At 32.3% G+C, this 16,576-nt stretch overlaps 2 protein-coding genes across 2 annotated transcripts; one reads left to right on the top strand and one right to left on the bottom strand.

The window, feature by feature from the left end:
* Positions 1–137: 137 nt before the first annotated feature.
* LOC111713631 (acetylcholine receptor subunit alpha-type acr-16) lies at positions 138–15,579 on the bottom strand. Its single transcript, XM_023488541.1, has 11 exons — positions 15,481–15,579; positions 15,071–15,160; positions 14,119–14,239; positions 13,893–13,996; positions 12,639–12,670; positions 12,395–12,543; positions 11,298–11,404; positions 2,790–2,846; positions 2,097–2,142; positions 1,377–1,442; positions 138–386 (listed from the first exon to the last, which is right to left on the bottom strand). Exons 1-11 carry the CDS (start codon positions 15,555–15,557, stop codon positions 255–257), a joined length of 981 nt encoding a protein of 326 aa, XP_023344309.1. The 5' UTR covers positions 15,558–15,579; the 3' UTR covers positions 138–254.
* LOC111713632 (uncharacterized) lies at positions 3,312–11,460 on the top strand. Its single transcript, XM_023488542.1, has 11 exons — positions 3,312–3,391; positions 4,746–4,787; positions 5,155–5,242; positions 5,854–5,923; positions 6,339–6,404; positions 7,053–7,137; positions 7,461–7,580; positions 8,249–8,382; positions 8,999–9,086; positions 9,687–9,738; positions 10,370–11,460. Exons 2-11 carry the CDS (start codon positions 4,754–4,756, stop codon positions 10,569–10,571), a joined length of 939 nt encoding a protein of 312 aa, XP_023344310.1. The 5' UTR covers positions 3,312–3,391; positions 4,746–4,753; the 3' UTR covers positions 10,572–11,460.
* Positions 15,580–16,576: the final 997 nt, after the last annotated feature.

Here is a 16,576-nt window from a genome sequence, read left to right on the forward strand (position 1 = left end):
ATGATATATCTTACATTGAATGAGTACTGGCTAGCCTATGATGGTAGTTAAGAATCGTGATATATCTTACATTGAATGAGTACTGGCTAGTTTATGATGGTAGTTAAGAATCATGATATATCTTACATTGAATGAATACTGGCTAGTCTATGATGGCAGTTAAGAATCATGATACATCTTACATTGAATGAGTACTGGCTAGTCTATGATGGTATCTTACATTGAATGAGTACTGGCTAGTCTATGATGGTATCTTACATTGAATGAGTACTGGCAAGTCTATGATGGTAGTTAAGAATCATAATTGTACAAACAACACTGCTTGCCACCATAATCATGATACAGGAGAAGTATGTTCCGATCAGAGGAGTCTCACTTGACGGTGGCTGAAACAGATTTGAAAAATAATATTATTCTTGATGTATCTTCTGGGAAATAAAGATCGTTGTTTAAAGTTAGTGTCTGGCTAAACATGATTGTTGATATAAGAATGCAGTATTATAGAGAAATTGTTTAGGGTTCATTTGAGACCCATCAGACGTTTTAACTGCGCATATTTGTTCAGCAATTGAGCGCAAATTCAATCTTTAAAATCCTCATAGATTGTGCATTTTGGAGAGATGATTTTAAGAATCGGTTTTATAAAAATTATTTAATAACGACGACAAAAAATGTAACAAAAATGATACAGTAAACTAATATTAGATGTTTTTAAACATAGTACACAACTAATATTAGATGTTTAAGAACATATTCCATAACTAATATTAGATGTTTATAAACATATTCCATAACTAATATTAGATGTTTAAGAACATATTCCATAACTAATATTGTTTAGGAACACAGTTGAGGATTTCCTGGAATGAGACTTTGGAATTTCAGCTGAAGACATGAACCAAAAAATGTAAACCAGGACCGGATTTAATAAATTTGAGCTAGGTCTATAGATACGGATCAACTATGTATCTTGATTCAGTGATTTAGGATTTTTTCATCTCTTACAGATATAAACTACGATAAATCACTTCATAAAATGTATTTGAATCGACGTTAGGTGGTTGAGCGATCTAGCTCAAATTCATTAAATTTGGTTCAAGATAAAAAAAAATTTCTCTAAAGAAGGTTTAACAATTTCACCCATTTTGACCTTATATAACAATATATTGTCGGTTTCTTATTTAAAAGAAATTAAATTGTTTAAAGTGTTTGTTCACTTTCATTTTTCATTTTCTGACATAGTAAAATTAGACCTATTTCTGATTCTAAAAAATTAATGTTTTTTTAATTGATCTTTTTTTACGTATTTAAAAAATTTTAACAAAAACCATTTCAAATTTCAATTCTTTAATATTTAATTTTTGTTTAAATTTTACCTGGAGTTCTGAGACCATGTTCATAAAGAAAGTTAAAGACATGAGAACTGTTATCTCTAACGTTACCTAAATTCAAGCAAAATATTTTATACAATTTTTTTGAAAAGAATTTACAGATTTAATAACGATGAGAACCAGAAAAACGATGAAATAAATATTGTCTTTGTTCTTCCTTTTACTTATGAAAGGTTGCTAAGGATTTATTATTTTCCAACTGATTTATTTCTAAAAATGTCAAGGGCACTTTGTAGTGATAGTTTAAGCACAAATTACAATTTTTTTATTTCATCTCATAAATTTCTAGACTAAAAATAAAACTAAGACAATGATCTCACTGTTTATTAATTATGTACATCTAATCTCCAGGGTGGAGGAGTAAACTATTTATAAACCAAGAGGTTTCATCACCAATTTATGCTTTAGATGATAAAATACTGGTCAAAATAATAATGTTTATTTTCCGAATAAATTTACTGTTAACAATTAAATTGCCTTTTTTAATTTTTATCAAAATTTAAATAATTCAACGTAAACATTAACCCATGTGCATTTTTAATAATGATAAATATTTATAAAGAAACTCTAATTTTCTGATCCCAATCCCATCTTTACAACTTGATGATGTAAACCTTTCATAATTCAAAATATGACTTATCAAATCAGTTTGCAAAGATATCAGGATTAGAAAAATTTAAGTCAATCAATCAGTTCCTTTTCGACCTTTTCGCCAGAATCTGGTGGAAAATTGAATCCTAATACCGCCATACTGAAAATAAAAATAAATTATTTTATTAGTTTCAACATTATTTTGAAGTCTAAAACAATCACAAGTTAAATACAAATTCTCGTTTTCAACAGAGAGTCGAAAATTTTTTTAAATATACGACAAACATAAAAACATTATAAATATTTTTAAAAACATTGAAGAAAAAAAATAAGAAAAAAATATGAAATATCATGTGTATTTATAATTCATTAGTTTTACTTCAGGTACTTTTTTATGTGTTCTATTGACTGTACAAAACACAAAGTTTACGAAAGAGTATATGTTTAAGTTATTTTTTAAACATTAAAAAAAAATATTTCTCCACTCAATAAAGATTAACATATTAGCCAAAGCCTTGAAATATTTAAAAAATCTTTTTTGGTTGTTAGACTTTATATTTATATTATTATAATCTGTTCTACACATGAGTGACTGTTGGTTATGGATAAGTTAATTGTCCTATAAAGTGTTCACTTGATGCCTTATTTGATTATCTTATTGAAGCTGATAACTGATTATTTGTGAAACAAAACATTGGCAAATTGTTAGAATTACTAACTGTATGAGTATATAGCACAAAGAATGATATGTGAATGCCGACCTAAAACTCTTTAAAGACCCCCCCACCCACCCCCTATATTCAGTACCTGGCAATAAGAACACAAGGACCAATCAGGTTGGAGAAATAGTACAGGGTCCTTCGCCTAAATAATTTCTATCAAGATTTATGAAAATTTATGATTAAAAACATTTATTTTAGAAAATATTTCACAAGAACTGACTCTCATATCTTTACTGAGCATACAAAGCATTCAAGAGAATCACTGCAAACTAGACTGAAGGAGAAGGTTAAATTTATGCAACATTACTGGTATGACTTTGTGACCTTGTAGCTCCTCTAGTTTTGATTTTACGAACACCTGTTAGAAGAGCAAAATCCGGATACATATAAGAAATTCAAAATGTGTTTTTTTTCAATCTGAGGTGCATCTTACTTTAGTTTGGCGTGAATTATGGTTTGTGAATTTTTGGAAGTTTTTCATTTTGAAATGAAAATAAAAATATGTTTTAATTGATATATGTATACTATTTACTGTATAGTGTATAGATAGTGTATAGTGTAGTGTGTATATATATTTATGAAACTCCCCCCGGAGTATGAATTATAATATCAAGCAGTGAATATTGAACTAATACACCTGTAATACCTAACTTTAAGTTTACAAGATACGCTACACAGAGTGTTAAGGTGATTTTGATAAATTTTTTATATTTAATAATAACTTTTTAAATCTAGCAACTTGAACTCCTTGAACTCCTTTAACTCCCTGACCTCCCTGAACTCCCTTAACTCCCTGAACTCCCTTAACTCCCTTAACTCCCTTAACTCCCTTAACTCCCTGAACTCCTTTAACTCCCTGAACTCCCTGAACTCCCTGAACTCCCTTAACTCCCTGAACTCCCTTAACTCCCTGAACTCCCTGAACTCTCTGAACACCCTAACCTCCCTGAACTCCCTGAACTCCCTGAACTCCCTGAACTCCCTGAACTCTCTAAACTCCCTGAAACCCCTAAACTCCATGAACTCTCTTAACTCCCTGAACTCCCTGAACTCTCTGAACACCCTAACCTCCCTGAACTCCCTGAACTCCTTGAACTCCATGAACTCCCTAAACTCCCTGAACTCACTGAACTCGCTGACCTCCCTGAACTCCCTGAACTCTCTGAACTCCCTGAACTTTCTGAACACCCTGAACTCCCTGAACTCTCTGAACTCGCTGAACTTCCTGAACTCGCTGAACTCCCTGAACTCCATGATTTCCCTAAACTCCCTGAACTCCATGAAATCCATGAACTCACTGAACTCCCTGAACTCCCTGAACTCCCTGAACTCCCTAAACTCCATGAACTCCATGAACTCCCTGAGCTCCCTGAACTCCCTAAACACCCTAAACTCCCTGAATTCCTAGTTTGAAAATCATTAAAGGTCTGTCTATGATATCAGATTGCAAATATATAAGGATCAGAAAGTTAGATTTCGTGGTGAGTAATCAGTAAATCTAATGCAAAATCTAAAACTAACATCGAATCATCTGGACTATAACATTAATATTTAAACTTTGATTTATAAAAAAAAAAAATTTGTTTAATTTTACTGCAGAAGTATTAGAACAGCTCAGAAACATAATATAGTCTTATTGTGAGCTACAGTGTTAACCAGAAAACTCTGGAATAGGAAAACCACTTTTAGACTTCAGTTTTGACTTTGAATACCTAAATAAACATGAGACACAGCAAACTTGCAGAATGTAAACAGACCCATTTCACTTAACTATTAGCTTTGTTACAACATCAAATACACTTCAGTTTTCTATAGTACATCTTTCTGGTTCTCATTGTAGTAAATAGTAACAGATTAAGTAAACAAGGGTTGGTATTTCTTATTTAAAATCATTCAAGATTCAAGATTTTTAAAGAACGTCATAGAGAGAAGAAAAAAAGATGTGGGCAGTACGTTTCAACATCAGCTTTTCAAATGAGATTTTTGATATTTTGACAATTTCAATCTTAAAAAATATTAATTTTGTTCGTTCATTATTAAGTTACCAGTATGGGTGACTTCGACGCCGGACTAGATCTAAAAGGAAACAAATATACATATATTTTATTCTGGTTTAGTTTTGAAGAAGAACCATTGCAACAACACAACTAGCTTTAACTTTTCATATATCGAATACTTATTTACGCGCGTAAGTTCATATATATCTATGTATTTAAAACAATAACTTTTCTTGACGCATTTGATCTGTTTGACACCCGACTTGAAGCTTAATTCTTATTCTATTATATTTTTATATAATATTATTGTTTCCCTTCATTATCTCTCATTCCACTTAAAAAATTATATAAAAACATGTACTGTATATACATTCAGTCGTAATGTCAAGTCTGGACTACCCAGTGTAGAGTAATTTCCATGATATTAAATATATGTACTTGTGGTTGAGTTAGATGTAGAAAGGTGGGTTGAGGAGTTGGAGAAGAACGGATTTGTTTGTCTCCAGGGAGTACTCAACATACACGAGATACAACATACCAGGGAGAACATCAACATTAAGAATTCGTTCTTGGCATGATCAAAATCGTTCAGAATCGTTTGAAATGAAAAGAACAAATTTGAAAAATTCTGGGTGCAATGTACAAGGTTTTTTTGTAGGTATTAGCATGTGACACTAGAAACAATAGAAGAAGACTCTAGATAATTTGTGGGAGAAATTATTAGATAATTTGTGGGAGAAATTATTAGATAATTTGTGGGAGAAATTATTAGATAATTTGTGGGAGAAATTATTAGATAATTTGTGGGAGAAATTATTAGATAATTTGTGGGAGAAATTATTAGATAATTTGTGGGAGAAATTATTAATTGTTCACAACTTCATATGCAGTTATGCAAATGAGTCTTTGCCACGAACTCTAATTTTCTAATCCCTATATCTTTGCAACCCGATGTCGTAGACTTTAGATATTTCAAACTATGAAAGTTGTTAGATTAAATAATCTAAATTTTACGTATCATAAGTTTACACCATCAGGATAGCAAAGATTTAGGAATTATAAAATTTATGTTTGTGACGATGGCTCAATTTCTTTAGTCTTATAATTACATTACTTTTTAACTCGACCCAATCCTGTTTTCTTGTTGCACAGAAACCTGTTCTGGGATTGGTTGGAATCTTTGGGATCTGGGATTTCAAGAGAGGATTCAACAACATGGAAGGTTGCAGTACGATTTACCACTTTCACTTAATTTTCTTTATCTTTCTTATTAATAAAGCTTTACCTCACATATATATATATATATATATACTTTGCTTGTCTGTCTCTCTGTTTGTATCCAATAAACGTCAAAACGGCTTGAGCTATCGGTCCCAAATTTTTGGGGGCCTTACATGATCCCAGGGAAGGTTTATGGAAGGAAAGAATTGTAAAATTTGTCTAAAACTTTCGTTTTTTTCAAAATCCACAAAAAAACGATTTAAAAAAGCAACAACCAATAATTAATAGTTTAAATAGAATATAGACGCTAAGCGCCCTGGAAGCCTAGTTCCGAAAATTGTGTATTATGTGTCTTTTTTCCCAAATGGGTGATAAAAACCTTTCAATTAAAGGGGAATTTATATTATCATTTGAAGGATGAAAACTGGCCTGGAGATTTAAAAACAGGGATTATTACATCACATGGAGGTGCACACTCTCAAGTAGGTGAATTTTTCATTTAGTTGATTGGTTAGTTGCTGGAATAGTTGATTGGTTGACTGATTTGTCAATTGTTTTGATAAATGCCTGGTTATAGAATAATTAATTTGTTAATGGATTAGTTAGATGATGGTTAATGGATTGGTTAATTGTTGGTTAATGGATTGGTTAATTGATGGTTAATGGATTGGTTAATTGATGTTTAATGGATTGGTTAATTGATGGTTCATGGATTGGTTAATTGATGGTTAATGGATTGGTTAATTGATGGTTAAAGAATTGGTTGGTTGATTTATTAATGGTTAAGTTATTTGATTGAAAAGTGGTTTTGCTTATTGATTGGTTAATTGATTGGTGAATATATTTCTTAAATAATTGATTAGTTGATTTGTAAATGAACTTTATTGATTGGTTAATGAAGTAGTAACATAATTTATTAATGGATTAAAAACTAGATTTTGAATGTCATTTGTTAAAAGATTAGTTTATTTATTTGTTGATTTATTCATTAATAAATTTGTTGATTAGTTGGTTGATTGATTTTTTAATAGGTTGATAAATTGATTTTTAAGGTATTGGTTAAATGATTTGTTAATAGATTGGTTTCAATTGATTTACACGTGCACTAAAACTGATTGATTAAAAACAAGGCTATGTGGTATATTCGGTCTTTGGATCAAGTAAAAGAGATTTTTTCATCCATCTGGGGGTCACATGAGTTAATGACTTCATTTGGTAAGATTTAATTACCTACAATTCATAATTGGATAATTATAACTTTAATGAGATAGTCAATTAAATATGAGAATTACCCTTTTTTAGTTAGATATTTACTCTATAACATTTGAGGGATATATCCACTTCAGTAAATGGATTTTTGTCTACCTTTAGAAAATAAAAATTATCCAAATCTAAAAATGAACACTTTTTAAATTACTTTAACTTATAAATAATAACCTGGTTTATGAAAACCATATGGGCCATGAATTTAATAGGGCTTCATGAATTTTATTCATCAAATTAATTCTTCTTCATTAATTTCAAACTCTTGGTTTCAGAAGCTCCTGTGATTTGGCGACCATGGAGTAGTCCAGGCAGTTCAGGATGGAAACCAGAGACAGAGGGATTGCATTTAAACCAGAACCCAACGAAGAAATCAGAATATCGAACTATTCAGGGTAGATGTTCAAAAATAAGATCATAGGATTAATTTTACATGTCTAGGATCAATTCTTCATGCCAAGGATCAATTCTTTAGGTCTATGAATAATTCTAAATGCCTAGAATAAATTCTACATGTCTAAGATCAATTCTACATTTTTAGGATCAATTCTTGATGTCTAGGAACAATTCTACATTTCTAAGATCAACTCTACATATCTGCGGTCAATTCTGCATGTCTAGGATCGACTCTACATGTCTTGGATTCATTTTTACTTACTTAGGATCAATTCTACATGTTTCGGATCAATTATGCATGTCTAGTAACAATTCTTCATGTCTAGGATCAATTATAAATGTCTAGGAACAAGTCTTCATGTTTATGATTAATTCTAAATATCTATCTAGCACATTATTTATCCAGAATCTATTCCTTTGAGTATCTAGTATCTATTCCATTTTATATCTAGAATCTATTCCATGGTTTGTATATCTAGGATATATTCCATTATTTGTATATAAAGTATGCATTTCTTTGTATATCCAGGATCTATTCCATTGTATATTTAGGATTTATTCCATTGTATATCTAGGATCTATTCCATTGTATATCCAGGATCTATTCCATTGTATATTTAGGATTTATTCCATTGTATATCTAGGATTTATTCCATTGTATATCTAGGATCTATTCCATTGTATGATGTTACTGAAGAGACTGGAGGTTTAGAATTTGTCCTGGAATCTCACAAGAAAGAGATGGCTGAACAGATATCTAAGGCCTATCCATTCTTCAAACATCTTGATCATTTTTGCCAGGTAGCTTTCTAGTTCTCAAATATTCAAGGATAAATAATTAAATTATTATTTATTTAGGGTTAGGTTAGGTTAAGACACTTTCTGGACTGAGCGCTGCGGCTAGGACAGGCTAGGGGGCCGAGCGCTGCGGCCACGGGTTAGGTTAAGTTATGACACTTTCTGGGCCGAGCGCTGCGGCTAGGGAGGTCGAGCGCTGCGGCCACATGTCTTACATTTAAGACCCCACCAGCTGCCAGTCTCTATGCAGGCATCCCACAGATATTATTTTTCTGGATCTATAAAATTCAATCCCCCTATCTCTGTTTTGGAATTTTCCGGGGCATTGCACACAACATGAATCCCACTCTGCCAGAATTTTATTTAAATTCAAGTCAATAGGCATGAGAATCTCACTCTCCCTAAAATTCTCGGTCCAACAGTGGCTTTAAATTTCCACGCGTTTAAACATACATTCAACACATGTTTTCTGGGTTGGGTTTTTTAACAGATAAATCTCCCCTAATGATATAGATGAGATGACTTGTTATCCTATCCCACTGCTATTGTTAACTATGGTTTTTTATGAGAAAGCCTCTCTCCATGCTTACAATATAATTTGATTTGAATTCATTTTTAGGTTAGATACAATGATTTTAAAGAAGAAGTTAAACTTGTAAAATGTTCAGCTGGAGATTTGATCTTATGGGACTCCAGGTGTATTTTAGGTGGGACAGGAGTATAGGGGTTTAAATTGGAATTCGGTTGCGTGGAATTGTCCGCAACTGTGTGGAACAGTTGCGCATAAGTGTTCTCGTATTGCGGGGAATTGTGCGGAATATTGTGCGGAATTGCTCGCAAGAAAATCCCACTTGGGTTGGAAACCTGGGCAGGACAAATCATCATCATTTCAAATGTTAACAAACCATAAAAACAGTTTTCCTAATGCAATATTACATGGTTACCCACAAAGGATGAGACTGTAAAGACGACCTGAAACTCATAAAATATGATAATTACTAGGTCAAATTAAGTCTTCAGCCTTGAATATTGTCTTTTAATGGCCTATTTCTGAACATGGCAATTAAAGAAACCAGTTTAAAGTTGCAGAGAATTCTAAATATAAGGAAATAGACAGTATAAATTCTGTACAGTCGTCTCTGAAGTCTCATCATTTGAGGGTAACCCTGAATATTTTTCAAATACTAAGATGCAGAATTTACTTAAAATAAAAGCCTTTTATAGAAAAGTTAAGCATCAAAATGATGAACATTTTAAAACTGCCAATTTTAACAATTAATCCCGTTTCCTAAATTGAATAATTTTAGGAGACAGAGTTGGGTCTTCAGATTTGCAGTCTATTAGTTCTCTTCTCATTAGGTATTGATTTTTTTTTTAATTAGAAGTTATCACTGTTTCAACAGAATCATGCATGTAAATTAAATTGACGAAAAAATGCCGCAAATCATTTCAAAGATCAAAGATGACTTACAATTCATCTACTTATACTGTCATGTTTCGTGGGAACATTGTACAGGGTATCCCAATAAACATGGGAATTCAGTGACGAATTCGATATTGTCTTTTAAGATAATTCTTTGATTTAGTATAGTGATACCTACTGAGAAAGTTGTAATCAGTAAGAGTTTCGTCTGCTATGTTCACATTTTGTTTGTTTATGTTTTGACTGCATAAGGGTGTACTTAGTAAAACAAGAAAATTACAGTATACAAACAGAGTAAACTTGTCCGTCTTCACTGTTCATCTTGCGAGGACATTATAGACACATCTTAACAGTCTTTTACCCTTCATAAAATAACCTCAAGCAGACATAATAATATTATGGCTTTTGAAATTAGGTATAACAATGCTAATTCATAACAAAGACGATATCCAATTCGTCACTGAATTCCCATGTTTTTTGGGACACCCTGTAGTGTAGATAATAACAAACACACGTTAGAATGAGCTTAACTGTCAAATGAAAAGTTCCCATCTGAATTAATATCAGGTGTCCAGTTACTATGCAGCCACGTGTTGGAGTTCCTAATCCTGTCATCAAGCTTAGAACTACAGCTCTTAGAGATGGACTCAGTTTAACTTCATTGTTTAATGAGTTTAGAGTATTCTCTCTTCATAATACTGGAGGATCCAAGATTATAAAACTGTTCATCCAACCTACTTTCTCAGATACACAGAAGAAGCTGATCTAATTGAAAATTAAATACATGTTTTGAGGTCCGAAGTTTTGTGTTGTTAATTCCTGGAACAAGCAAATATCCATATTCCGTATCTGTTGCTTTGATTTTCCAATCCATATATCCTTGCAACCCAATGTCGTAGACCATAGAATTCTGTTATAACAAATAGTCTAAGCTTTAAATATCTTAGATTTACACAATCAGGTTGCAAAGATAAAAGGATTAGAAAATTTAACTTTGGGGAAAGACTCAATTCCTCTTTTGCTGTTATATCATTAAAATATCAGGAAATCTATATAAAACTTTGAGTACAAAACTTTGACGTTATGGTTGCTGTTATATCTATATATACTAAGTACTAAACCTTAAAGTTATGGTTGCTGTTATATCTGCATATACGAAGTACTAAACCTTAAAGTTATGGTTGCTGTTATATCTGTATATACGAAGTACTAAACCTTAAAGTTATGGTTGCTGTTATATCTATATATACGAAGTACTAAACCTTAAAGTTATGGTTGCTGTTATATCTGTATATACGAAGTACTAAACCTTAAAGTTAAGGTTGCAGTTATATCTGTATATACGAAGTACTAAACCTTAAAGTTTTGGTTGCTGTTATATCTATGTATACGAAGTACTAAACCTTAAAGTTATGGTTGCTGTTATATCTATATATTGAGTACTAAACCTTCAAGTTATGATTGCTGTTATATCTATAAATACGAAGTAGTAAACCTTAAAGTTATGGTTGCTGTTATATCTATATACGGAGCTGGGCAGCATTCATAAACCACAACATTCCTCTGAGCTGAAGCAGATAACAATTGCCATTCGCCATTGTCCTAAAAAAATGTTTAGAAGTAAAACCTTATTTGAAATAAAAATCTATACACTATAATATTTTGAATTTTCAGTCAAAACATGAAAAACTGTGTAATTAAAGTGGCAATTGAATAAAATGTTCACAATATACTACTAGATACAATTTCATATTCAATTTATTCTAATCCTTGCAGTGCAGTATTTCTTATTATTATTGTATTTAGGTATAGTTTATATGTATTGAGGCAATAGGTTAATAATTGGGCCTGTATTACAAATGTCTATATTTCCTCTGAATTATCTTCTATTAAATGGCCTCTAACATGCTGTGTAACACCTTTAGCATATGGAGTAACTTCTGGTATGTCCAATAATCTGGTTTATGCAGTAACCTCTAATATGTCGAGTAACCTCTGATATATCAAGTAACCTCTAATATGTCCAGTGACCTCTAATATGTCGAGTAATCTCTGATATATCCAGTACCCTCTAATATGTCGATTAACCTCTTATATATCCAATAACCTCTAATATGTCCAGTGACCTCTAATGTGTCGAGTAACCTCTTATATATCAAGTAACCTCTAATATGTCCAGTGACCTCTAATATGTCGAGTAATCTCTGATATATCCAGAACCCTCTAATATGTCCACTGAATACTAATATGTCGAGTAACCTCTGATATATCCAGTAACCTCTGATATATCCAGTAACCTCTTATATGTCCAGTGACCCCTAATATGTCGAGTAACCTCTGATATATCAAGTAACCTCTAATATGTCCAGTGACCTCTAATATGTCGAGTATCTCTGATATGTCCAGAACCCTCTAATATGTCCACTGACCACTAATATGTCGAGTAATCTCTGATATATCCAGTAACCTCTAATATGTCCAGTGACCACTAATATGTCGAGTAACCTCTGATATATCCAGTAATGTCTATAGCCAGATAATAACCTTCGATATAGCTAATGACCTCTATTATGTCTAACAGCCTCTAACTACCTGGAATCCTGATGAATCTACCCCCTCGTCTAAGCTGGTTAGATTTATATAGAATCCATCATAAGTCCAAGTTCCAAATTTTAAATCACAACTCTGGTCATCAAATGGAAACCATGTGATATCAATGGTGCAAGTGGATTTAAAAATGCCTAAAAATAAATAAAACTATATGAAAGGGAATGTCAACGGTATTTTAATGAGAATTAAGAATAACGATAAGGAAAATTAACCCTATTTTCTATACCTGGTGGAATTTGGCTTACAGAACCATCATATCTAAATAAATAGGCTAGATTATCTACTTTTAACATAATATTTCACATATATATTCATATTACAGAACCATCATATCTAAATATTTAGGCTATATTATCTACTTTTAACATATTAAGGAATTAGTTTAGAATCTGGACGTATTATAGAGAGATTGAATAACAAAATAAGTTTATTGGTAAGAATATATGTATAGATTGGTAGGTATGATGATAGATATGATGTAGGGACTAGGGAGATAGGTAGAGGTGTAGGTAGGTGGATGAGTAGGTAGGAAGGGAGGAAGGCAAGTAGGGATTTAGGTAGAGATAAACGTAAGTAGGTATTTAGTTAATTTTATGCATTTAGTTACTTAGATATTATAGGTATGTAGGTAGGTAGCTAAGGAAGTAGTTGAAAGGTAGTTAGGTATTGAGGTAGATAGCTAGGGAAGTAGTAGATAGGTAGGGAGGTAGGTAGCTAGGGAAGTAGTAGATAGGTAGTTAGGTAGGGAGGTAGGTAGCTAGGGAAGTAGTAGGTAGGTAGTAAGCTAGAGAGGTATGTAGCTAGGGAAGTAGAAGGTAGGAAGTTAGGTAGGGAGGTAGGTAGCTAGGGAAGTAGTAGGTAGGTAGTTAGGTAGGGAGGTAGGTAGCTAGGGAAGTAGTAGGTAGGTAGTTAGGTAGGGAGGTAGGTACCTAGGGAAGTAGTAGGTAGGTAGTTAGGTAGGGAGGTAGGTAGCTAGGGAAGTAGTAGGTAGGTAGTTAGGTAGGGAGGTAGGTAGCTAGGGAAGTAGTAGGTAGGTAGTTAGGTAGGGAGGTAGGTACCTAGGGAAGTAGTAGGTAGGTAGTTAGGTAGGGAGGTATATAGAGATTAGGGAATTGGGAAGAGAGATTGAAATAGAGGTTGGTAGATTTATATAGGTTAGGTAGATATTGAGGTAGGATAGGAAGTAACGAGGAAGATAGGATATTACTTTGTAGGTTAGGTGGGTATTTAAATACAGGTATGGAAGGCAGTTTAATAGGTGCGTAAAGGAATTGAATCTTTGTCAGTTGTCAAAAGCTCAAATTTTCTAATTACTATAATCTTTTTAACCTGATGGTGCAACCTTTGATATTTTAAACCTAGATCATTTGATCTAACAGAATTCAGAGTTTGAAATAACTAAGATCTACAACATTGTGTTTCGAAGATATATGGATTAAAAAATCAGAGGTTCTGGCAAAGACTTAATTCCTATGCTTACTTGACAACTATATTAGTTGGAAAGGTAGCATCAAAAGCTTCATTAGCACTGTTGTACAGGAGGAGATCTGGACGCCACATGTTCTTCGGAGGTACACGGATATCCTTGTAAATGTAATAGTTTCTTTATTCAATGCAGCAGAGACAAAGAAAATTGCTCTAGAATTTTACACTTTTTAAATCTTGAAATTAAGTGTTTAAATGTGGGAAGAATTCCTTCACCTTACCTTGACTCCACCGTACTCTGAAAAGTTCCACATTAAAGCGTGATCATGCCAATCCAGATTTAACCAGATATTGCTCGTCATAATCTGGTTTTTCTCATCCAGATCTACTATCTGCTGTAAGCTTAATATAGATATTACAGATATTACAGATCGAGGATTTAATATCCAGAACTCGGAGTTAATGATTGAGAGAAAGATAGTTCAACTCACTCCCCTATGTTCAACTATATCTTTTTAGATGCTGCCTAGAGCTGAAAACTTTAGAGTGAGATATCCTTAATCCTGATCGCTTAATCGGACTATCCAATGTACACACTTTTGATTTTATTCTTAATCCTCTTTTTTGGATATCCCTACTGTATAAAAGTTACGTTTGATAACAATTACAGATACAGATACAATGCTGTACAATTAAAACCAGAAAAAAACCCGGGTTAAAGAGTACATCTTAACATGATTCGCTGATTGGTTGAATTTTATACTTCTTTCTTGGATATGCAGCGTATTAAAATAATCTCGGGTTTAGTAAAACCAGGTGTTTAAGCATTAATCTTGATATCTATCATTCTAAAGTTTTCAGCTCTGATAAATTTTCCCTATCAAAGTAGAAGGAGTTCAAAACAAAGGAATTGAGTCTTTGCAACAAACTCAAATTTTCTAGTCCCTATATCTTTGCAAACTGATTATGTGAAGTTATGATATTTCAAACTTTGATTATCTATCCTATCAGAATTCATAATGAAATATAGGGTCTATTACAATGGATTACAAAATTATAGGGATTAGGAAATTTGAGTTGGTGGCTAAGACTCAATTACTTTATGTACTTCTTGCAATATTCATGAATACCGATATCAGGTCATACCATCTGTTTATAGAGTTAAAAAAAATACAAAGACTCGATATTTGTTATCATATCTGTTTAATTTGAGACCATGAGGTTGATTAATACCTGATACTGACGGAGAGTTGAACGGGTTCAGATTCATTGTTGACCGGCCTTTCCAGCTTGTTGTAGTTCAAAAATAGGTCATTTAACAACCTGAAGTAGGTAAAGTTAATGTAGATGATAAGTATACATCTGAAAGCATTTCAAATAAAACTAAACGTGCATATTTTAATCTATACAGATACAGAAAGTACAAACACACATATGGATCAGGTCAATTGATACACACATGAAGCATGTGCATTGAAATGATGACCTGAATCCCAACATTAATTATTGAATATGATCTTGCAAACGTTAATAATCGAAAAAATTGAAGTTGAACAAAAAATCCTTTAAGTTATATGTTTTTTCTTCAAAATTGTATAAATCATCTCTGCAGTCCAATTATATGTTGTCCCCCCTGTCAATACCTCCTTTCATGCATGCTGGAGAGGGAGAAGGAGATGCAGTTCATGAACAAGCCCAGTCTCATCAGCTCCATCCTCATCAAAACAATGTCAAATCATTAAAACCCTGAAAAAAAACTAAATCTAAAAAATACTTGTTTATTTATATAACTTACATAATTATCCACTTCTTTCATACAAAAGATTATCTCTAACTTTGCTTATGAAATAAAATGAAAATGCTTGTAAAATAGGTAATTGCAGGTCTTGTTCTATTTTTCTTTTGTGATAATGTAATGCAGAAAATGTGATAAACAAAAATATACCATTTTACCTCTATAGTTTTTTTTATTAATAATACGTTCAGAATTTTTGGCTTTAGTCTTCACATTAGGTTAAATGTTTTTTTTTCTTCCGGTTTTTAAAAAAGAAATTAATATATTCCATCATTAATTTTTTACAGAGATGTATGCACTAGATTTTTACATTTAGAAGTAAAAACAAAAATTGAAACAGGTAAATCTCTTTCAGAAGAATTTAAAAGGTAAATATCTCCGGTAATATTGACAGCAGCACGAAAAAGGCAGACCACATTTTGGAAATGCCGGGACTAGGACAATTTTGTGGTTATTAGTTTAAGAATCATTCATGTTAAATTATGTTGGCAATTGAATGGCACTAATAATTTCCAAGATCAAAGCTACTTTTAATTCATATCATGCTTCGTGGGACACCCTGTAGATCAATTACACAATTCCTTTCAATACAATAATTCAGTTTAACAAAAAAATAGTCTTTTTTTTAATGAATCGTGTTAAAGGTTTGATACTGTTATTGTACGCGTAGTCATCGTTAACTGAAAGTAAATTTTAATTAATCAATGTGAAATAATATAAAAAGTCAAAGTGATTTAAGATTGGCAAAATCGAAAACTGATCGAACGCAGATATGAACAGCTCAAGAATTAAAACTTTTGAATAAAATGGATCGAAATTGATTCGAATTCATTGCATATCTGATACAGGGGCGTATTCTGGGAATTTGACCACGACCCTTTTTCCCCTTCTTCCCCCTTTTTCTCTTCTTTTTTCACCTTCTTCTCCCCTTTTTCTCCTCTTCA

Source organism: Eurytemora carolleeae, unplaced genomic scaffold, assembly GCF_000591075.1.
Source record: "Eurytemora carolleeae unplaced genomic scaffold, Eaff_2.0 scaffold1453, whole genome shotgun sequence".
NCBI lineage: Eukaryota > Metazoa > Arthropoda > Copepoda > Calanoida > Temoridae > Eurytemora > Eurytemora carolleeae.